Source organism: Martes martes, assembly GCF_963455335.1.
Source record: "Martes martes genome assembly, chromosome: 8".
Lineage (NCBI taxonomy): Eukaryota > Metazoa > Chordata > Mammalia > Carnivora > Mustelidae > Martes > Martes martes.
The window spans coordinates 55,947,228-55,972,236 of record NC_137895.1 but is presented as its reverse complement, the minus strand read 5'-3'; the positions used below and the strand labels follow the sequence as shown (position 1 = coordinate 55,972,236).

General features: G+C 43.2%; 1 protein-coding gene across 1 annotated transcript in view; it reads right to left on the bottom strand.

Moving 5' to 3' along the window:
- The window catches only part of FAM234B (family with sequence similarity 234 member B), a 34,369-nt gene extending 13,668 nt beyond the window's left edge, over window positions 1-20,701 (bottom strand). The window contains exons 1-5 of the mRNA XM_080811796.1: window positions 20,638-20,701; window positions 10,364-10,762; window positions 6,937-7,035; window positions 4,170-4,358; window positions 2,973-3,103 (exon numbers count right to left, since the gene is read on the bottom strand). Of these exons, the coding sequence (XP_080667922.1) occupies window positions 2,973-3,103; window positions 4,170-4,358; window positions 6,937-7,035; window positions 10,364-10,762; window positions 20,638-20,674 (855 nt within the window). The 5' untranslated portion in view covers window positions 20,675-20,701. The remainder of the gene's footprint in view (window positions 1-2,972; window positions 3,104-4,169; window positions 4,359-6,936; window positions 7,036-10,363; window positions 10,763-20,637) is intronic.
- Window positions 20,702-25,009: the final 4,308 nt, after the last annotated feature.

Here is a 25,009-nt window from a genome sequence, read left to right as displayed (position 1 = left end):
TGCTCTAGAGGGTTTTCTTTCAGCAACAGAATCACCAGTTGGGAAATATGAGAACTGTAGTGATACCCTGACTTCTGTAAAGCTTCTGACAAAGTTTAGTGTCATGAATTCTTTTGGACAAGACAGAAAGATACAGTTTTCAGTGTACCCTGAGTGAGTCAATACCAACCCAAAGGGAGATTTCTGTGGAATGTCACACCACCCTGCTACTGTCCCATTCCTACTAATCACTCTTCTCAAAGACCTGAATGAATGGAATAGCTTATCGCAAGCTCATCACAAAGCTGAAAGGGATAGCTAATATGCTCTATGACAAACTCGAAATTCAAAGAAGTCTTAGGTTTGGAAGATGAGTCAAAATCTGAAAGAAGAAATGGGGCCATTAATTAATTGATTAATTAAAAAGGGTGGGTGCTTTAACGGATTATAAACAAAAGCGAAATCTCAGAAAGGCCACCACAATCTTCAGCTACATTAATAGAAATACAAGGCCTGTACCAAAAGAAGTAGCATTTCCTTACACTGATATAATTGGTTATATCACAAATAGAATATGGTTTCCAGACACAGGTATGACATTTTAAGAGATATGGATAAAATGGAATGCAAAGGGAAAGAAAGCAAGAAAGAGAGGGATCTAGACTTCATGGTGCATGGGGGACAATATAAGAAACTGGGGGCATTTAGCTTTGCGAGTAGCAGGCTTAGTGGGATGCAGCTGAGGTGAATGGGCTTTTATGTATAAAGAGGATTATATTCATTCAAAGTAGCTGATGCTGGAACAGTGAGTAGAAGCTATGAGAACGTAGAATTCTTACCAATATGATAGAATTTTCTAGACCTGACCAAAAATGAAAAGAACAGTCTTACAAATCAGTGATTTATAAGGCCCATTGGCCTGAGGCTTGAGGAGAGTAGGGGCCAATGTGTCTGGAATACTGTATCAGTGATTCTAACATGGTGTGAGAGGATCAACCACATGGCTTTGAGGTCCCTTCCCACTAACGTTCTAGGCCAGGTAAGTTCCACCAACCCCGAACTATCAGTTCTTCTGTCCCAAGCCCACCTCACTCTAAACCCAGATCTAAGAATGCATCACTCTAAGTCATAGACCTAATATGTTCCATTCCTTAAGAAGAGAGAGCCTTCCATAATGTAGCTTAGAATAAACCAGAGCTTAGGTTCCCCAGGTTCCTTGTTGCTGGCATTAGAGGTCATAAGAGGTCAGTATAAAGGTGAGGCTGTTCTAAACCCATCACTTCTCTGTGATTTTTCTAGTACTATCACTTTTCAGACAGAATGGACACTATTCATATCTCTACACTATGTGTAAATAAGTAAATTCTGTGAGGCAAGTTGGACAGTATACTTTTTTTGCTGTTTGGTTAAGACAAAAAAAAAAAAAGAAAAGAAAAGAAAATCACAGAGTAGGAGTAGGCAAGAAGCTAGTTCCTCCAACAGAGGCTGCCTCACTGTGGAGGGTCCCTAAAAGCCTCAACCTCTAGCCTGTCAGCCACCACTGGCAATGAATAGGGTATGAAGGCAAGATTGTTAAACTTGCTCAGGACATATAAATTTGCTATGCCTCCGCTAACCATACTTCATTAAACCGTTAAGAAACTCCCCATACTTTCCACTTTGGGAACTTCAGAAAATCACTCCCTGATGGATGTAGTTACTGAAATTCACAATGACTGGGATTAAAAAAAGATTATGTAAGTATCTGTTGAGTTTGGGGTTCAATCTACTTTGAGACCAACTTGCTAATGGAAGGAAAACTAATAAAGTACCCTCCAAACTCACTAGTCTTTAGAAATTTACCTTACTTCTTTGTTCTCATCTTACAAAGTATCGCCAGTTGTCCTAGAACAGTGCTCCCCAAACAGTGCTCAGTGACTGGAGAAGCACTTTCAGTTTATTTATGGTGCTCCTGGCAGAAAACCATAAAATGCCAATGGATTTCATTCTATTCTAAATCATTTTACTTGCAGATTTCATAACTCTATATGCACTACAAAAATCACAACAGCAAACACAAGGTCTCTTAAAATTAAAATAAATCAAATAAAGCAAAATGATCTATATCCATATTTTCCCACAAATACTAGTTGCCGATTGTTCAATTCTTTCGTCCACCAGCATTTCCCGGCAAACCCACGTAGGAAGTCTGAGAATACGTCTTATAGGAACTTTTGGCACAAGCTCGAAAAAAGTGTTAGGAGTAAAAATGGAGATATATGGAGTAAAATGGAGATATAGGAGTAAAACTGGAGATATACATGGTCGTTAATGTACTCTTTCCTGTGATTTAGGAAGGAAAACTACTATTATTTTATCTGTTCACAGAGTACTAGCCCTAGTCCACTGGAGCTCCTGCAAAGCATAATCAAGGAGCATACTTTAAGGACAAGTGTCCTGGACTCCAGGTCTATTGTCATAGCCTGTATACAACTGTCCTTTCTTAGGTCATTGCTGTTATTACATACTCAATGTATGATGTGTTCCATATCTATTCTATAAGCTGTCTTATGGTTTTACATAAAGGTTAAGTATGTCTAATACAACTAACAATACACCCACATAATAAAAAATAGGCACTACTTTACGCACTTCAAATACGGTAGCTCCAGCTTTCACAACAGCCCCTGTTCTAGATAGAGCATTCCCGTGTTACATCTTGGAGACATTCCATGGCTTGCCCAAGGCCACAGGGCTACCGTGGAGCAGGAATTTAAACACAAACCTCTCTGGCGCCCAAGCTCCACCCTGCCACAGTCAATGGGAACATAATGAGACTGCTGGGAAAATGAGTTCATGATGGCAATTTATTCATTAAATCTCCCGGAGAGACTTTTCTTAAGCCTAAGCCCTTGTAAAAAGGTTTCAAGCAGCATTTATGATATCCGTACTAGAACTGACTGAAGTTGAAGCACTTCCTATGAGAAAGAGAGACCATCTGACATTGAGCATACCTGCAATTCCCCAATGGCCAGAACGACGAGGTCTCTAACGCCATCTTCATCCAAGTCTGGCAGCACCACCCCTGGGGCAGCCAGGGTACCATTGGATAAGTAGTTTGGGTTTAAAGTCCAAATGGCTTTCCCTAGGGGTGACAAATAAGCTGATCACAATGATAGCTTCGGCCTCTGGAAAAGGCAGATGCAGTGCTTCCAGGTCAGAAGAGAGAAACTCAATGGGCAAATGACAGACAGCTACTCCTTACCTTTTCTTTTAGTTTTAATCTTACTGGGGATGAAGGGCACAGGGAGTGTGATCTGAAATCCTCAAGCGTCTGACTAAGAAACCCATATGATAACTTCACACCTAGGTTTTCTAGATAAAATGGAGGTGCTGAAGTCTCTCCAAGAAAGAGGAGCCCACTTGTCTGGGGCAGAGGAATTGATCTGTTAGAGATTATTACAATTACTGAGGAACCAACCAGGGGCAGCCAACCAGACCAACTCTCTCTCTTCCACCACATGCTCCCATGAGCAGGGGAATCGCAGGAGGTTTTCAAAAGGACTTTAATTCTGCAGTTAACTTACATTTAAGTTTTTTTCACTCAGAATTACCCCGCTACCAAACCCCAACCTCTAAAACTGGGAAGGTTGCTACGTGTCCAGCTTTGGTCAAGTCTAAAGCATTCACAAGCAGGACACTTATGGTTTTACACGGGGCTTTCATTATATTTCTCTCTTGTTCCTCACGTCATGGGTGTCTAAATATAGTAAGTACTTAAAAGCCAAACTCAACATGCATCAACAAACCTTACTTTCTTCCCTGATCTTTTATTTTTTTTGAATTTTTAAAACTTTAATTCCCTGACCATTTTTTTAAGTGGTAAATGAGCAAGTTTACACAAGGACCCCATCTATATCAAATATGAAGGGACAAAGCCCAGCTGTTTTGTACAGAGTAGGAGGACTACTTAGAAACCAAAAGCCTCAGGGTAGTTTCTGTTTGGGTAACTCAGTTTAGCCCCATCCTATCACTAAACAGGTTTAACCATGATCTATTACTCAACCTAGTCAAACCCTTTCTCTGTTTACCTTAAATTCACCTTCCAAAGGATCCAAAACAGACTTTCCACCGTGCAAGAGTGGAAAGGTCCCTTCCATATAAGACCGTTCTGATCCCCGGAATAGAGACTTCCATGGAATGACCTTTACCTGATGTCGCATTGAATGCACTGAACATCCTGTGTGTCCCTGTCACAAGGCAGATGGTTTCAGCCACGCTTCCTGGCATCAGATTCAAACATGTAATATCCCGGGCCTCCTCGGGGAGGGGACTGGACCAGAGTGTGCTGCCATTCATTCCCGAGAGGCACACGAGAATAGCAGCTGCCTTCGAGACACCTAAAAGCACACAAGAGACACAGGAATGGAAAGGAGTCAGAGAAGGTAAACAGCCCAGGTAAGCAGGAGGCCAGAAAACCACAAGTAAATGGTGCTAAGGCAGCAGCTCGCACCTGTGCATTCCACGGCCTCCTGTACTCCTGGTACCAAGTCTGACAACAGAGTACCTAGTATAGATGCTCAACACATTCCCCACGTCAGAGGACATGCTGTGGACCCCCTCCAGGCCACCCTGTGCGCATCCTGCACCCCTCCCAGCACGCCTGCATCCATGTCTGTCACCTCAGCCCCCACCAAATAGTCATATCCTGAAGGATAAAGACCATCCATTCATTTCTGGAGTTTCAGTGCCTCACACAGCACCTACACATACAGCAACCAATCAATCATCTGCTGAATAAAAGGAGCAAAAATCCAGAATATAGGAAAGTCATTGTTAAGAACAACAACCAAAAAAAAAAAAAAATCAAGGAAAGGCATGCTCAGAAAAGTGAGACTGATCTAAAATATGTACAGAGCAAAGGAATATCTGAATTCTAATTGATGCTAGCAAGTGTTCCCTGAAAGCAGAAAAAGTAAATATTTTAAAAATAAACCTGGGGGCGCCTGGGTGGCTCAGTGGGTTAAAGCCTCTGCCTTCGGCTCAGGTCATGATCCCAGGGTCCTAGGATCGAGCCCCCGCATCGGGCTCTCTGCTCAGCAGGGAGTCTGCTTCCACCTCTCTCTCTGCCTGCCTCTCTGCCTGCTTGTGATCTCTGTCCGTCGAATAAATAAATAAAATAAAATAAAATAAAAAAATAAACCTGAAGATTACAACTCAGCAATGATCAGTAGATCTTCCTGGTCAAGAGTCCCACAGAATCAGCTGATAAAGCCCCAGCAGTTTCCCAAGAATACTTGGGAAAACTTAGGGGCCAAGCACATGAACTCCACAGACAGTCTCTCAGCCTACACCGTTTGGATCCCAGCTCTCCCATTTACCAGGTATGGAATCTGAGCCAGTTCCTTAACCTCCCTTGTCTCAGTTTCCCCATCTGCAAACAGGGGATAAGAATATTAGCCTACCCTGTTGGATTATGTTGAGGGATAAATTCATTCACAACATATGTTATGCACTTACACTTAGCTCTATTGTTTTTATAATCTGTAACCAAATCAGGCTGGCCCATATTATGTCCAAACCCATAGCCTTGCCATACGAGTCCTGATAAATAGCAAACTGTGCAAAATACCAAATGATTAAAACAGATCTCCAAATCTAAAAGTGGTTGGGGAAAATTTTTACTTCAAAAGCTAATGAATCATAGGCAGAAAAAAAAAATGTAATTAAAGTCAATTAAAGCCAAAAGTCAACCTTCTAGGCTGAAGGTCCTCTCTGTAAACACATCTATTCCTAAATTGCTTCTACCTATTACACAAAACTCAGAAAGGTTCTTCTAATAATCCCAGAGAGGCAGGCAGCCTGGAATTCTCCAAAACATACCTAGATGTTATCCCAGCTCCCGGATCATTAAAGAGTAGCTACCAGGGCACCGCACCCCAGCCGCACACCAGACTTACTGTCTCAGTTCACAGACTGTGGGTTGCTGTCACTTTAATGGGTGCCACAGGACAAACCAGGAGCCCCTGTGCACCCACGCTGAAAATACAACCTCTTTTTTCTTTTTTTCAGCTGATGTGTATCAGCACACTCAATTAGGTTAAGTTGTATAAGGTTTAATAAAGAGATTATTTACAAAGATGTGTCAGGGTATAGAGAAACCATGAGAGATAGCACAGTCCCTCAGAATGTAATCACTCCTAGTCCCAAAAAGACAGGAGAGGAAGTGATTCCTGGAATCCAGAAAAAGAAAGTCCTATAAGAAGACCACCATTAGAGAGGATGTGATCTAGGATCAAGGATGTAGCTGGCCTGAGGTCACCCTGGAGGGGAGGAAGCCAAGAGAATAAATGCCCTCTCTCCCCACTCATTTCCTCTCCTCCAGTTTCTTGCCTAGGCTCCCCATTGGCCAAACCCAACAGGAAACTGGCAGGCAAGGGAGCCTGTTGACATAATGTGTACTGGTCAGCCTTCCAAAGCAAACAGCAGGATGGAGAGCAGAGAGAAAGGAGTAAACAGAATCAGTAAAAAGAAAGCACACAGCCATGATAATATGGGTAAAAATATTTTAGAAGATGAACAAGAAGCTTTTCTACTGTGGTTGGGAAGGTGGATTGTGTCAACATTTACTATAATCTAAGAAGCAATGGAAAATTGGCTGGGAGAAAACTCAAGAACCTTAAGAACTAATGCTGTTCATTGCAAGTCACTTCTCTGGATCCTCCCTTCTTCATGGGACTGGATGACTACTAAGATTCCTTCCAGCCGCAGATCTCCATCATTTCTTTAAATAAGCTTTACTGATACGCAGGAGCTTTCTGTCATGTATGATAGACCCATGATGACTTTCTGTTCACTCCAGACCCTTTTCTACAGTGCCCTTCAGGACACAACCCTGACACTTTCTCTTAAGTCACAGCCCCTGCAATCACTGAGCTTCTCCTGTAGTAGCCTCTAAAACACATGCATGTCTCTTACCGACTGCACTCCCATTCCTTGAAGTTACAAAGGAGAGAAGGACATCACGCAGGCCGTCTCCATTCACATCAGCCAATTCCAATGGAGACAGGTCCCCACCTGATAAACACATAAAAAACAAAAAAAGTCCTGAGTTAAGTCACCACAAAACAGTTCTCTGCTCCAGGTTAGAAAGGGAACAGACACATGGCACTGCCAGCACCTTCATAAAAACGCGGCAGACTCCTGGTTCCTAGATAAGATAGAGTATACACAATTCCGTCTCTTCCTCTAAGTATACCTAAACTCCCTGAGCATTACAGAGCACACAAATGGAAGAACACGCTAAGGTGGGGAGAAGGTAGGTTGGCTAGGGATTGAGAAGCCCAAGGAATGACAAGGTGATGAACCCCCAACCCGGGTTTTCTTTTGGCCTTCCATGTCCCAGACAAGGTGCTACAGAAGGTGGCAACCCAGAAATGCCAACAGGTACAGACAAAAAAGGCCCAAGAAAAGCTGACTCCTCTAGCTGAAGGTCCAAGAAAGGAACAGCATAGCAGGACAGAAAAAGTTTTAGATCACAAATGTTCTACTCCAACCCAATGCCACACAGAGAGAACTGTGGCCCCAGCCCCACAACAAAGCCTAAATGGGAGCCTAGATTTCCACCTTTGCCCAGCTACAGGAAGGTACCCCTTCATCTCCCAACCCAGGTCATGTCAGAGAAGGCCAGGTGGGGAGCCAGGACTTTCCTCCCCACCTAGGGTCTTCCACACAGCAGGGAAGCCTACAGTTCTACCCAACCCCGCATTAATGAGGCAGACCCCCACCCCTGCCAGAGTGGTGTCAGTGGAGGCCTCGAAGAGCCTGGACTTCCAGCTGGGCAGAGACAAGGTAGGCAGTGCTGTCCTGCCCCTCGACAGTGTAGAGTCAGAGGATGTCTGCCAAATATGGAGAGAACCCAACGCATGGCTGGTGAAAGTGTAAACCGGTAAAACCACCATGGAAAATGATTTAACATAAACTACTAGGATGGCACATGCACACACCGTATGACCTAGCAATATCAGTTGTAAGTTAATGGCCAAGAGAAATTCTTACATATTGTATAAGGAAAAATGCACAGGAATCTTCCTAGCGGCAATAATGATTTTTTTAAAAAACAGAAGCCACCAAAATGTTCATCAACAGTAAAATGGACCAATAAACCACAGGCTCTCCACATCATGGGAAATGAGACAGTGGAAAACATGAATAAGCTCTAGTTACACGGCATCAATACCGATGTCTATAAAATGCTTTTATGAACATGCTAAAAACAAGTCACAGAAGACTGCTTAATTACATTTATATAAAATTCAAAATAGGCAAAATTATTTTACCATGTCGTAAAACTTTAGCAGAAAGTATAATGACTCAAAACTCAGGATGGTAGAACTCTTTGGCAGGAAGAGGTAGCTTTGGTAAGGAGAGACACATGGGAGTTTCGATGGTCTTTATAATATCCTATTTCTTTGTTTTTTGTTTTGTTTTTTTTTTTAGATTTATTTATTTTAGAGACTGACAGGGGGAGAGAGAGCAGGAATGGTAGGGGCAGGGGTAGAAGGAAAGGGAGGGAGAGAATTCTCAAGCAGACTCCCTGCTAAGCATGGAGCCCAACACGGGGCTTGATCCCAGGACCTTGAGATTATGACTGAGCTGAAATCAAGAGCCTGATGCCTAACCGACTGAGCCACCCAGGCACCTCAATGTCCGATTTCTTAAAAACTCAGTGGTGGGTACACCAATAACCTGTTCCTAGTCTTTACACCATATACAAATGTTATAAGAGCTCACTTAGAACCATCAAAAAAGGGGGGCACGTGGGTAGTTCAGTCAGCTAAGCATCTGCCTTTGGCTCAGGTCATGATCCCAGGGTTCTGGGATTAAGTCCCGCATTGAGCCCCTTGTCAGGCTCCCTGCCCAGCGGGAGCCTGCTTCTCCCTCTCTTCCCCACTCATGCTCTCTCTCCCTATCTCTGCTCCCTCTTGCAAATAAACAAATAAAATCTTCAAAAAAAAAAAAAAATAGACCCATCAAAAAACGAAGTGAGAGATCTCCTATGTGGTGGGAATACACTGTAAGTCACATCTACTCAGTTTTGCCTTGAGAAAGACAGTAACAGTGAGATCACAGAACTGATCCGAAGCTGAATCAGCTGGGATCAGTGACTTGTCAAAGGTAAAATATATCTAGATCAAGATGATGTAGGGATCTGGGAGTATTGTAGGGGAGGAAAAACTTCTCCTCTACCCTCTTAGGGTTTCTAGCTGGGACTGAGTAACAGGAGAGATAACGAGATAACTGATTAATAAGAGAGATTAAGAAGAGGAAAGGACTCAAATTTATTTAATAAGATTCCCCATGTCCATGGGAGCCCCCACAGGAACATAAAGGCCTGGAGCAGAGGTGGTGAGGCCTCAGGGCTTCTGTACTCATTGAACAAAGAGCAGCAGCCCTGGAAGGGGAACGAACATGGATCCAGAGACTACAGGAAGGTAAGAGTTATTTTAACAAGGTCTGTTTGTACAGACTTCGGCCTCAACTCCCCGTCTCTGTTGATGAGAATGTTTCTTTCCTCCTGGTACTGCGAGGGCATCTTGCCCATGGGAGTTTCATCTCCTGCCTTCCAGGAAGAATTAAAGGTCAAGGTCAGAGTGCCCTTCTTGCATCTGTTGTTATTCATGTGCCTTCAGTTCAAAATAAACAATATGCCAAAGTGACGTATTTCGGGTTGGTGTGTTCTGAACCCCGTCACCCCCATGAAGTTGACAAAACACAAGACTGCTCAGCACTCACAGCTGAGATGTAACCCCCATTGCTGACCCAGAGCAAGCCGTTTTAAAGAAACCTGCTCCAGAATGAGACACAATAGCTAGAACCACTTGGGTGGTACCTCCCCAACCATTAGGAGCAAGAAAGAAAACTTACTGCAAGAAAGCAAGTTGATTTTACTTGAAATTATTTTAAAATTCAAACCAGGTCAGGCTCCTATAATCAACAAATGCCTGAGGGTCCTACGAAAGCCCCAGCCTCTGGTTTGCCCAGGCCCTGAGCCTTAACTCTTCTTGGTCAACAGCCTGACCTACAGCTTTGTTCTCTCCTCCTAACAGGGTTGGCTGCACTGCGGGGACCCAGGAAACCAACACTCTGTCCTTTCTGCATCTAATTAAGGCCAACGCCAACAGAAACACAACAGGGCAGTGATCCTCTCGAGCTGTATCAATCTATCTTTTTGTTTTATTTCCAATCTTAACCTCCTAACCACCTCCACACATGGGGAGAGAGATGCTATAGGATACACATTTATTTGTAGTAGGAGGGAATTTTCAACGTAACCAGAAGTTTTACAGAATTACAGGTAATCACGAAATTTTACAGAATTGGGGCGAGAAATCCTACAACTCACCTCCCTGGGGGCCCAGGTGGCGGCTCCAAGTGCTGTGCAGATCTCTGGGGGGACAGGGGATCAGGAAAGCACATACGAGCACCAGGATCATGGAGATGACCAAAGTTAGCAGAAAGACAGAGGTGCGCACATAAGACACGATGGAAGAGGTTGCCTTCTGCTCCAGGCCTCCAAGGGGCTCCGAGGGGTATCCCTCTGTGGCGACCTCTGAAAGATGTGGCTTTGCAGCCCCCACAGCTTCAGCATCTGAGTCAGGCTCTGGCACTTCTCCCAGAGGGCTCTTCCCGTTTTTGACTCCTCCATTCTTCTGCTGCAAGTTGAGAACAAGATCATCCTCGCTCTCGTCACTATCGGCCTGTGTGAGGGGGTCATACTCCCCTAGGTCTGGGCTCTTCTTCCCTGAAACACAGAAAGACAGAGCGTCAGGGCAAACTAGAAAGGAGAAACCCTTACCAACTGCATGGCAACTGTGAACACCTAAAAGAAAACACAGAAAACAAAACCAATTACGTTTACAAGTTTAGAACTTGATGGCTATCTGTAAGGAGAAGAATGGGAGGGAAATGAAAATCAGTTTTCTAGAATTACTGCTTTCATGAGCTTAAGAAAATTGGAAAGGAGGGGCGCCTAGGTGGCTCAGTGGGTTAAAGTATCTGCTTTCAGCCCAGGTCATGATCCCAGGGTCCTGGGATCCAGCCCCACATTGGGCTCTCTGCTCAGCAGGGAACCTGCTCCACCCCCCTCCGCCTGCCTCTCTGCCTACTTGTGATCTCTGTCTGTCAAATAAATAAATAAAATCTTTAAAAAAAAAAAAAAAGAATAGAAAAGAAAAGTGGAAAGGAAACAGAGAAAGTGGTAAATTTCAAATACCTTTTTAATTATTATTTTAAAAGACTTTATTTATTTATTTGAGAAAGACAGCACAACAAGGGGAGAGGCAGAGAAGAGAGAGAAGCAGGCTCCCCAAGAAGCAGGGAGCCAGATGCCAGGCTTGATCCCAGGACCGTGAGATCATGACCTGAGCTGAACGCAGTTATAACTGACAGAGCCACCCAGGCACCCCTCAAATACCTTTTTAGTTTGGGAAAAAACCAAAAGCCAAAAACCAAAAACACTCTCTTAATTTCTCTGAATCAGAAGACGGCTCTTGTATCAACCTCCCATATACCTAATTTGCATATTCCCTTTGATTTTCTTAGATCTGTGATGTTTCAATCTTTCCTGGAACTTGCCTAACCTTTAGAATAGTTCTCTGTACACTGCTTCTCACAGTCGGATATTTGCGGCTTCCCACTTGTCTCCATGAAACAACTTGGGAAGTTGAACACTAAATGTCACCTGGAGACGTCTCACTAAAAACTCACTTCTGAGCTTCCTATGATTAATTCCGATGCCCTGTCAGCACATGTTTCAGTAAACAGTGTTTACACTAAAAAATGCTATTCTGAGCAAGTGTTCTAGGAGGGGAGGGACCAAACAGGAATGCAGAGGTACAGGACCTGACCCAAAGCTGGCTTATACAACAAGCACCCTGTTTTTACTTAGACACTACATTTATTTGGGGTGGGGGAAAGGGGAAAATTACAGGAGAGCTTAAGCACACCTCCTCCCAAGTCACTCCTTGGCACCGGCTGCCAAGCACTGAACAATTTTATGCCTGTTGTTCATGCTATAACCAAGCAAAAACCAAGAAAAAATTTCTCGTTTTGGAAATTACATGGTAAGCTGTGCTAATATAAACTCTATGGTTAAATCTTTTATTAAGAAGACATATAAAAAAGAAGATGCAGCCCAGCTAATTAAAAAGGAAGAAAGAATAATTCTTGATGTAAATCTCTGCCTCTGGTCACTGTTATCTTGCTGATATCACTTCATGTTTTATGTCTTGTTTACTCAAGACATAAAATGAAGCAATAAAACACTACATGGAAACTAATATGGGAAGTACAATCTTTAGTGTAAAGCTTGGCGCTTGGTACATAGAACGTCAATAAATATTTGATTAAAAATAAACATTACACAGAAATATTTATAACATTAAATATTCTACAAAGAAAACCCACAGAAGATACTGAGCAAACTGGCATTCTATTAACTAGAAACTTCTATGTATTTTCACTTTCAAAGCTTTTCATTTTATCCAACAAATACTGGATTTGATTTTTAAAGGCACAAATTATAAGAATTATTAAGAACTGAATTCAAAATAGTATACCCCTGTGAAATGTGTAAACCTGGCGATTCACAGACCTGTACCCCTGGGGATAAAAATACATTATATGTTTATTAAAATAAATTAATTAATAAAAAAAAACAGTATACTCTTCCAGTAATTAGGATATACCATTCCCTAACTGTCCCATATACCTTTAGTTATAATAATTTCTAAACACAACCATAGGCTGCTGCAACAATATTAATTCTAAAACTTTTTAAAGTTTTTTTTTAAAAGAATATACCTGATGGGATTAAAAATGTGGTATATACATCCAGTGGAGTATGACCAAGCCTTAAAAAGTAAAGAAATTTAACACATGCCACAAGACATTGTGCTAAGTGAAATAAGACAATAACAAAAGGACAAATACTGCATGATTCGTACATGAGGTATCTATCCAGAGTAGTCAAATTCACTGAAACAAAGTAAAATGTGGTCTCTGGGGCCTGGGAGTGAGGGTAAATGGGGAGTTGCTAATATTTGATGGGCACAGGTTTCCCTCACTATCCCAAAGTAGAGGGTTCTTATCGAACTCCTTGTAAGCTAAAATAGCATAAAGCGAAGAAGCAAATACCATTAATTTACAAGGAAAAACTTTTGAGCTTTCCCAGACCCAAGCAATAACCTCTCCTAGGCTTTTCTGAAAACTCAGGATACATCTTGCTAAAAGATGCACAAAATAAATGCAGATCAAGCACAGATGCTCACAGACACAATTCAAGGCTCTAGAGGCTTGAGGCTGGGATGCTGAGTGTGGCTCCCAGGGGAAGGAGCTGGGCAGGGGCCCCCTCACTGCTGAGGGTGGGGCTGAGCACCGCTGCTGCAATGACCTGCTGCAGAACAAACGCTGAATACTGTTTTCACTTTGTTGTTGTTGCTGTTTTTTATTTTTATTTTTTTACTGTTTTTGCCTTTTGCCTTTTTTATAAAAAAAGGAATCCTCTTAGGATTTCTCTAGGTTAGTAAAAACAGGTCTTTCATAAAAGCAAAATGACATGATTCAAAGTATCAAAAAATGGGTCTCAGCTTTGCAAGATGAGAAAGTTCTGGAGATTGGCTGCACAACACTGTGAATATACTTAACAATACTAAACTGTGTATTTAAAAATAACTGAGATCATAAATTTTATGTGTATTTTACCACAATTTTAAAATGTTTAAATTTTTTTTTTAAATCTGACAAAGAGGAAAACATAGATGGCAGCCCCAAATCTCAGGGTAGGAGGAGACTTTAAAGATCACATAATCAAACACCCACCAAGCAGTCACTTAGCATGAGGGAATTCACGGCTCTCCAATCCAGAAAGCAGTTTCACACACTGATTCAAGAATTTATTTCTGGGCATTTGCCAATCATCAGTCCTGGTTCTACTATCTGGGACCCCTCTTCCACATGCAAATCCTTCAAAACTTGAAAATACCAATCATGAGAAACATAAGCTATGGTATTTAAGAATTTAAGTCTTTGCAAGCTGACAAACAGTCAAATCTTGGCTCTATCCCTTATTAGCCATGTGACCTTGATTAAATTTCTTAGCTTTACTAAGCCTTATTCTTTCCATTTCTGAAATGGTAATTATTTTTCCTACCTCATATGACTGTTTTTAAGAATTAAATAAGACAACATATGCAAGGCCTTTAGTGTCTGGCTTACTGTGGCATTTGATAAATGTCAGCTTCTAGGAGCACCTGGGTGGCCCAGTCAGCTGAGCGACTGACTCTTGACTTTAGCTCAGGTCATGATCTCAGGGTCCTAAGATCCAGACCCATGTCCAGCTGAGCATGGAGCAGTGCTTGGGATTCAATCTCTCCCTCTCCTTCTGCCCCTCCCATCCTCCTGCTCATGCTCTCTCTCTCAAATTAAACAAACAAACAAACAAATTCCAGCATCTATTATTATTGTTGGCACTATTCCTCCCAACTGCCCACCCCATCTTCTCTTCTCCAGGTTCAATGTCTCCACCTCTTTCAACTCATTACTTGAGGAAGCACTGTTTCACATATCCACAACATCCTGTTCACTCTTCTCTGGACACAATGTGATATGTCAGTGCTTCTTACAGTATGGTTCTCGGAACTGGTTCCGATCCCCAGGGTGCATTCTGACCAGAGCAGCTTGCCCTCCCTAGTCCAGAGGGTACACTACAATTCAATTACTGTAACCTAAGACCTTGCCAGCTTTCTTGGCAGTCACATCACGCAACTGATTCAACTCAAACTCCAAAGTATCTTCTACATACACTCAAGCCATCTTATATAATAGTACAACTGGATCTTTAGCATCAAGTGAAAAATTCAGCATTGATACTTAAATTTAATCTTGCTAGTCAGCTGTCACCTTGCAACAGACATACCAGCCTAAAATAATCAAAGTAAAATCATTACTAAAATACTGGCCAACAAAACAGTTTAAAGGAAATGCATTTTTATGATATCACACACCATCATAGGTAGAGAACTTGGCTGCATGTGCTACAGAAACTAGTAAAATCTTTACTAAAGCTAATTTTTAGTAAAATCTTTACTAAAAATAATTTGCAGGGCACCTGGGTGTCTCAGTCAGCCAAGTGCCTAATTCTTGATTTTGTCTCAGGTCATGATCTCAAGGGTCTTGTGATCCAGCCCCACACTGGGCTCCATGCTCAGCAGGCAGTCTTCTTGAAATTCTCTCCCTTTCTCTCTGCTGCCCCAATTCTAAAATAAAGGAATCTTTAAAAAATAAAAGATTATATGCTTCCAGTAGATAATGGCAAAGGAATACATTTCTGTTAGTATCCTTCCTAAAAACTGGGGAGGGGAGGTAATAAAAACAGGAAGAAAAAAAAAGAGCCACATCCCCAAACTACAATTTATGAAAAATTGCCAAATGCAACAAAACTTGTACCCAATCAAAGAAGCACAGTAAGAGTGGGCACATGGTCTCAGGTCTCCAACAAGGAGCATAGTTCACAGAGTTAATAATGACAACAACAACGACAGCGATGATGGTAACAGGAAAGTACTCAGTACCTACTATTCTGGGCACCAGACTAAGCACTTACATGTTAATTCATTTAATCCTCATGACAACCCTGTAACCCCACTGTATCAAAAAGAAAATGAAAACATAGAGAAGTGAGTTGCATAAGATCACAGAACTAGGAAGAAAAAGAGCCAGGATTCAAACCCAGGCAATTTGATTACAGTCCATGGTCCTAACCAATAAATTACCTCTCTTGTACCACGGTTATACAGCCAAAGCACTTATCTCTTTCTCAGAAGGACGAAGTCTGGTGTCCCAAAGGCATCACTGAGTCCCACTCAACACCACAGAAACAAAGGGGAGATAAGATGAAATGAGAAAGGCTTTACAAAAAACAGGCTGTCGGTTTGACGGGTAAGGAAACAGCTGTGATCAATCAGTCGTGAAGAAAGGGATTTTTCTCTTATTTATTTATTTATTTATTTATTTTTAACAGGCTGGGTCCCATTAGATTAAATTCTAGCTTCTCACTGCCCTTGCTCACTCACCAGGCCCCAGCCTCTGCCTGCCTGTCAGCCAAAAACTAGCCGTAAAACAACTGACCATTAAATATGATCTGTAATCAGAAAGAAGCCATCCATCCTTATAGGACGAGTACTCGTTCTATAAGCTACTACAAAGTTCTGCAGATATCCAAGAAAGAAGTTACAACAGAACATAGCAAACAAAATCTGCCAAGGAACCGATGCTGGGCGAGTGATGCCACAACATGGAAGGAATAAGGAACAGACGCTTCACTATGGAATCCAAGAAAGGAAAGGAAACAGTCTTCTATGAAATAAGGGCTCACAGAAAGAAACAGAATATTTCTAAGAAGAAATGACAACTCCATAGGGAAGATGAGAAGTAAGCAAGCAGGGCTCAGAAAAACAATGGAAGAAAATAATAAAACAATTTTAGAAAAGATACCCTTAGAGGGATGAGCAAAGAGAGCAGACGTGCCTGCAAAGAGTCAGAAATAGAAAGGGCAGAATCTTCAAAAACCAGTAAAAATAAAATGGAAACAAGAGCTGGCAGTTCCAAGCCCCTCCTCTCTGTGCATTCTTCCAAACCCTTTCACTGTCTTATCTCCAGAAATCTGCATAACAACTCTTGGAGATAGACATACTATTATCTCCATTTTCAGGATGAGGTTTCAAGTTCAAGTAACTGGCCCAGAGTTAAACAGCAAATAAGCTGCAGGGCAAGGATTCAAATCCAGACATTATGGCTTTGAAGGAAGTGCCCAGACTATCTGTGTGTCTCCCACTGAAAAGATTAAGGCTTTTTAAAAAAAAGACTAGAAAAGCCAGGAGAGAGAGCAAAGGTGATGCAATATACGGGGAACTGAAGAGAAAAGAAAAGGAAATGGCACCAAAAACAGTAATTTTAGAAGACGGACCAAAAAAGCTCCCGTAATAGAGCAAGACCTGAGAGAGGGAGTACACGGAGTCCCAAGAAAAACTGCTACAGAATAATCAATATTGAAACATATCACAGTAGAAGTGCTGAACTTCAAGTACAAAAAAAGAATCATATGAATTATAGGAGCAGCCAGGTGGGAGGTGGGGGAAGAATCAAGTCGCTAAGGATGGAAACAACAATCAGGCTAACTTCTCTGTGGTAACGTATTATTAAAAGATAGTATATTTTTGACATTACAGAGACAAACCTCAGCTTAATTCTTGCTGACTGCAAGCTTTGATCAGACAACTCCCAAGTAAATAGTTTTGCTATCTATTCACCGAAAGACAAGGGATTGTGTGCCCAAAGTTACAATCGTGCTAAGGAGCTGGACATCGAATCCAGGCTCCACAGCACATAGCACTCTTTTCTGTGCTAATTTCAGCCACCACTCACATTTTTAATCAATGCAAGGTTTTCAAAGAATAAAGAAGAGGATGCTGATTTCATAATACATGAATATAAATGAGCTTTCCACAACTCACTTTTCCTCCTAGGAAGACCGAATGCCAGTCAAACAGCATTCCCACCATGGTACAAAAGAAAACAGGAAGAAGATGCAACTGTATCATCCTCAGACACCTTCAGGAAAACACTATAATATACACAATTCTGTGATAGGTATTATACTTTACATAGACTATACCATACATTCTACAGCAACTAAAGATAAATAATCTACCTTATGGATTAGATTATCCAAGGGCATATAATGATTCCAAATTACACATACTAAAACAAATCATTACAGTAACATTGTGCTCTGATCGTTCCTTCAGTATTTGACCTTCAAACTTTAAAATGGACTAAAAAAAATATACTTAAGATAAGTTGTTTGCCAGGCTGTTTTATGAATGTCATATGTCCTTCTGTTACTAATTAACCTCACTGTATGTATGGGAGCCAAATATCCTTCCGTCTTGAGCTTAGTGGAAGGGGATGGGACTCTGAAACAGACTCCAAGAAACGGCTCTTTCTTCACAAGGCTGATGACATCTGTCATTAGCTTATGATTGCATCAGGCCTTCCTTCAGGTATCACATTTGTAAATGGGCATGGTGCTAATGAAGATGATAATAAGAGTAATAAGAGCTAAAGCTGAATAACTAACATGTGTCAAAGGTACACAAATCTCTTCAGTACATCCATTTCTTCTACTGAACCAAATAACCCCATAAGCTGGATATGTAGCAGAATGTGTAGCATATAGTGAATGTTCCATAATAACGGTACTGTTACATGTGAAGAAACTAACACTTAAAGAGGTTAAGTAACTAATCTGGTGAAGACCAGATTGGAGCCCAAGGCTGTCTCATGCTCTTAGTCACCATTCTTGTCACATAGAAATAGTGAGGATGTCATGGTGGTGATCATTTTGCAATATATACAAATATCAAATCATTATATGGTACACCTAAAATTAATAGGATATATCAATTAGACTTCAATTAAAAAAGAGAGAGAGAAGACATTCACTAAAGTAACATAACACAGTAGCCTACACAGGACAGCAGCCTCACAGTCCCAAGGACAGGGTATCCCAAAAAGAGCTCTAGGAAAGCTACTTCTACCTAATACAAAAGCTAAAAATTGTTATTTAGGCCAGTGGGGAGAAAGGGCAAAAGGGAGGCAAGCAAAAGGATAAAAAACAAACAAAACCAACAACAACAAACCACAACCTGCCTCACAGAAAAGAACACATCGCCAATGTTTCTGGGCCCTAAAAAGTATCAAACATACCTGTCCAAACACAGGCCCAAAGACCAGACTGTACTTTCCCTATCCTGTCAGCTGACCAAGTTTCTGCAACTGGATACTCCAGGGAGTAATAATGACACAGGGTAGGATGTGAGAATGCAAAAGAGCTCAAGAGTTTCGAAAGCGATTTTCCCGGATTTTCTCCTTAGAGAACAATTATCTATGCTGGGGTGGGATGGGGGAAGAAAATGAATCTAAAAGAGAAAAGAAACAAAGCTAAATATGTCTGCACCTCATTACCCCCAGGGAGGAAATCATCCTACACAAAGGACAAAGATACTCTCTTTAAAGATAATCCTGCAGGTAAAGGGATACATCCCCCACTTCATTTCATTGTTACATACACATTTCAAGATAGATATTATCAATGTTTCTTCCAATGTTCGCAGGAGCCTATGGGGGGCGGGGTGGAAACAAACCTCTGAGGTCATTAAGTCTGGGGACAGAAATGCAAATTCATACCCAACCTGGTGTCATCCATGGCACAATGCAGCAGACTGGAAACTCCCTTTTTTTTTTTTTTAAGATTTTATTTATTTATTTGCCAGAGAGAATCACAAGAAGGCAGAGAGAGAGGGAGAAGCAGGATCCCTGTTGAGCAGGGAGCCCGATATGGGGCTCAATCCCAGGACCCTGAGATCATGACCTGAGCTGAAGGCAGAAGCTTAACCCGCTGAGCCACCCAGGCGCCCCAAGAATAAGGTCCCTGTGATCCCCTTGCAGCACGTTGATGGATATCCACCAGACACCCAACTAGCCCTTTCCAATGATGCCAGTGAAAGCAACTGTTTTTCCTACCAACACCTGCTTTTCCCACTATCACCTTAAATTATCAGCAAATAAATGTTTATAGCTTAAAGTTTAAAACTTATTTAGGTAGAACCATAAAATTCTTAGAAGCCCTAACGTTTAAGATTTATTTGGGCAGATAAATATACTTTTATTAAAATAGCAAGTTTGTAGCAGCACCGTCTCATTCTGGGGGTTTAAGAGAAAATTAAAAAAAAAAAAAAAAAAAAAAAAGCTTGGAGCTGCTGCCCAAAGTACTGAATTAGCTCAAGTTGTCATCACCACAAGAGCTTCCCTAAAGAATATTCCACAATTTACGTGCAATTTGCAAGTGCCGAATCATTTCCCTCCTAAATGCTTAGCCTCGACAGCCAAAGGCTGACCAAGCGGAATCAAAAGCCCAAGATTCAAAAGACCCCGACGTTGTAGTCCAGGTTTTTCCCATACTGTCTGCGCGGCCTTGGACAAGTCAATGAACCAAATAAGTCTCATTTTCCTCTTCTGTAAAACTAGAAGGGGTAAGCACCTGTCCCACCTACCTCACGGCTGCGTCAGTGTCGTTAAGTGGAGGGGCTGCTCCAGAGGGTGGCCCGCTTCCTGCCGCCCCTGTCCCCCTTGTCCCCCCTCGTTCCCAGGGCCAGCTCAAGGTAGAAGGAGCCCGGACCCGGCGGTACGTGGTCCGCGGCTCCTCAGCAAAGGATGCTCCCCTCACCAGCCCTCCCCTTGGGATGGCGGCGACGCGCGCTCTGACAGTCACCCCCGCAGCGGCGCCCGCCAGCTCCCTGCCACGAGCCCCGCGTGCCCCCAGCGGTCCTTCCCTGGATTCTCCCAGGCTCGCCCCGCGCCCGCGACCCCCGACCAGCCGTGCGCCCCTCTCGCCCCCTGGTGGCGACAGACCCCAGCCCGCCGGGGCTGCACCGGCTCGCCTCCGGGCTCCTGCAGCTACGCCGCCAGGCCTCGGCCCGCTTCGCCCCCAGAGCCTCGCCTCCTTGTCTCCCCAGGCCCCGCGGAGGCGGCGGTGGTCGCAAGGCTGAGACTCCTTACCGGGGAGCTTGAGCGCCCTGGACAGCACAGTCGCCATGGCGGAGGCCCCGGTGCGCGTGCGCGCGCCCGCGTCCTGCCGGGAAGAGTAGTTCACAGCCGGCGGCGCGCGGGGCTGGGACCTGGGAAGGTGGGAGCGGCGCGGCGGAGAGGGGCCGGGGAGAGGCGGGGGCCGCGGCCTCCGCGCCGCGTGCACACCGCTGCCGGCTCTGTCCCCGGCCGCTCCGAGCGGGACCCCTCACCTGGCAAGTCCCTTCCCCACTCGAGTCTCACTTTCTTGCTCAGCGAAACGGGGAAATGGAAACTGCCCCTGAGGCTTGCAGTGGTAACGAAAGGAGATAGCAGGTATTACGGGAAGCGCCGGTTGTGAAATGAGCATGGGCTTTGCAGCAGACGGACAGGATTTGAACCCTGCATGCATCCCTTACTCGCTGGGCCATCTTGGGCAAGTCCCTTGGTGTGACTAAGCTTCAGACTCATTTTTAAAATGGAGACACTACCTCATTCACGGGCTTACTGTGACAAATAAACTGTTTACGACACCCTGCACGCAGCAGGCACCTAGTAAGTGTGTTTCTCTATGTTTCTTAGTAAAGGACGAGGTTTCCTAGAGCTCTAAACCTCGTCTTGGGTTTCCAGTTCTTTCCAGCTATCTCCTGACACTCTACCCTGCAGCTTCTAGCTTGAAGGCTCTAGCGACAGGAACTGACCTGCTTCTTACCCACAGGCACCAAGAGATCAGCATTTTAGTGCAGGAATGCTAAAGATGTTATCTATCTTAGAGTTGGGACAGGTCTTAGAGGCCATCTAGTCCACCCGCCCTGTCACGGAAGAGAAAACCGAGGTTCAGAAGGATGATGCGACTTCTTTCTGTCATACGAAAGCTCTAAGATACCTCTCTCTCTCGGACCCTGCCTCATTTTCCTGAGAAACCGTCAGCAAGACTACCCTGAGGCTGTAATCCAAGAGACTCTTAACAGCCATCCCATCACCCTCTTCCCCATGAAAAAATGTCCCCGGACTCTGACAGGGCACAGAGTCTGGAGACAGGCCACTGAGCTCAAAACTGACTCCACCATTTCCTAGCTATCAGATCTAACGTGACTTGCTTAATCTTTCTCTGCCTCAATTTTCATCTGTACATTGGGTTGAAGTAGTTCCTATTCCACAGCCTTGTCCTGGGAATTAAATGGACACATGCAAAGCACTTAGAAGGTGCCAGTCACTTAGTACGTGTTTTATAAATGTTAGCTCTTCTTTTTATTAGTAATTTATTCATTTTGACAATTTAATAATTTAATAACAAATAATACATTTCATAATAATGGGTTTGTAATTTATTCATTTATCCCTTCAATGTTCTATAATACCCCAAATTTTTACTGTTTGCCATCTCTCTGGAGGTATGATTAAAAACCATATTTTACATTTATGTAGGTCATCTCCAAGGAGCAGCACTACAAGTCACAGTAAGTCAGTAGTGGCTTGCCTGATACCAGATTAGCTAATTGGAACACATTCTTGAAATATGAAGACTGAAGAAACAACTTTAAAGTGAGCAGGATGTATGATAGGTCAGTTTTAGCTGCAAAAGAACAGGAATTTATGTTTCTGGGAGAGAGCAGTGGGGCTGGAATAGCCGTGTTACACAGAAGAGGAAGCAAAGAGGAAATCAGTTCACTCTTCATAGTGAAAGGGTGTATTCTTCTTATGTGATGGAAGTAAAATAAAATTGTACACTTTAAAATTCAGTTAAGGGCGCCTGGATGGCTCAGTGGGTTAAAGCCTCTGCCTTGGGCCTTCAGGTCATGATCTCAGGGTCCTGGGATCAAGCCCCGCATCAGGTTCTCTGCTCAGCAGGGAGCCTGCTTCCTCCTCTCTCTCTGCCTACAGCTCTGCCTACTTGTGATCTCTGTCTGTCAAATAGATAAATAAAATCTTTAAAAAAAAAAAAAAGTTTGGTTAAAATTTTCCTTCACATGGTATAGTCACCAAAAGCACTGATAGGCATACACAATTATGTGTGAGTGTACACATATCGCATACGTGTGTATCTCGAGCCCCTCAGCTTTCCATGCCCCTAATCTTTGTGGCATTTCCACTCACCCTGTAATCACCCAGCTTTGCCCTAATGATTTTCAGGGGGAAGCGGATGCTGAGGACTCCCTCCATCCCAGCTCCCTGAGGGGTCCTCCTCTTTGTTTTCTTTGGCCTTTCTGGAAATCTCCTCCACCCTCCACATCTTTTTGCATCTTAACACAGGATTAAACTGTGTTTTTCTACTTGAATGTACTTTTCTTCCAAGTAAAAGAAAAAAGCTCAAAGCGGTCACCAAGTAAATTAAGATTACGTCGAGAAAAACTTTGAGTTCCTTTCTCAGTACCTGACAGCATGTGAGAGTGCCTTCACTGTCCCAACACCCACTGAAGTCTCTGTGGAAAATGCAGACACTCTGGGCTTCCTGACTTCCCAACTTGGCTTACCTCCCCGAGAGGTAAACCAAGAGAAACAAAAAACTGGGGAGGATTGCCTGCAGGCAGCCTAAGCTATCTAACGGTTGCACCTGCTATGAGGAGGAGAAATTCTATTTCTTAAAGTCAGAACGGAAGCCAGAAGAGCCCCTTCTCTTCTTCCTACATTGGTGGGAATATTCTTTACCAAGCTTCCAAGGTTCGAATACTTGGTAGAGGGACCCCATATTGGCCGGCTCTTATCATCTTTGTGATATCCCAAATATTGCTCAAAATCTCTGCACATCCTACATGGATTTGCGATCAAATCTGGTCATCTAATCCTTAACATTCTATGACCACTGTTTCCACTTGTGCTGTTTCCGACGCTCCGAACTAGCTTTCCCCACTTCCTCTCGGAACCAGTACCGCTGTGTCCACCAGCACCTCCCACCCCTTCCTCCTGGTACCACTGAGACTTTCAGGCCTCCTGGCCATTTCTACTTCCTTTTAAGACTGCTCCTTCTTCCTCTGTCTCACCACTCAGTCCATGCCACTTCGTATTTTAGTGCTAGTTAAAATGGCAAAACTGTTCAGGGCAGGGAAGATTGCCTCTCTTCTATTTTTATGTTACTCTTAATTAGAAAAAATACAAATGCTGTGCTACCTCTTCTTCAAGGTCAGAGACAGTATTTTCATTAAACAGAGCTTTCCGGGGCGCCTGGGTGGCTCAGTGGGTTAAAGCCTCTGCCTTCGGCTCAGGTCATGATCCCAGCGTCCTGGGATTGAGCCCCACATCGGGCTCTCTGCTCTGCAGGGAGCCTGCTTCCTCCTCTCTGTTTCTGCCTGCCTCTCTGCCTACTTGTGAGCTCTGTCTGTCAAATGAATAAATAAAATCTAAAAAAAAAAATGTTTAAAAAAAAAAAAAAGAGCTTTCCATTTTTACTTAGTAAGTCAGTCGGGCAGGGTTTTTGCTCTTAACGAACAACCTCACAGTTTCAGTGGTTTTAGAGACTAAGTGTTCATTTGGGCTCACGTCACAGTCAAAGTGAGAATGGGGATAGGCAGTGATAGGGGTTCTAGTCCTCCCAGTTATTCAGGGTTTCTTTCGGGCTTCTTTCTTCATCCTTAGGCCTTGGATTCCTCCATTGGATTATTTGCATCCCCAACCAGGCAGGAAGTTTTCTGTGCCAGGCCTGGACATGGCGTATGTGACTTCTGCCCACATTTATTTGGCCAGAACTCAGACACAGACCATGTATGCCAGGAAGGTATGAGCCCAGGAAGAAAAGGAAACAGTTTCGTGAGTATCTATTCAGCTGCGCTGTAGTAGACACCCTACATCTTTATGGAATACAGACCTGAGTTCTTGGTAGTGGGGAGGGGGTTTGGCACTGTTCTACTTAGAATCACCCCTCTCCTCTAGAGACTAAAGCTTTGTTCCTGAGCTGAGCTCCTTGTCCTAAGTTAAGACTTTCCACTGCGTGTAAGGTAAGGCTCTCCCAAGAGGCCCCTCGGTCTCTCTAGGTGCCATTCCTACAACGGTCAGCAGGGCATGGACAAGTCCAAACACACTGGCAGGCCCATCTCCGGCTCAGAGTACTACCCTCTGCCACACTGGTACCAAAGACATAGAATCAGGAAGCAATAATAAGGTTTTAAAAACAAAAAGAAAAGCAAATAGCACTGAGACCAGGGAGATTGAAAAGAGCAAAAGAGGTGCTCAGCAAAGATGATTATGGGGCTAAATGCCCATGTCAAGGGTCTTATGAAATCAGCCTTGCTTTCGGATCAGGACATTCTAAAAGGGCATACACACAGGGTATATTCACTTGTCATCACAGACAACTGGACTCTGGGACCAGGAGTTGCATGGCTTATGGTGAAGACAAACAGGTTTGTGTTCTCAGAGCGTCCTTTAATCA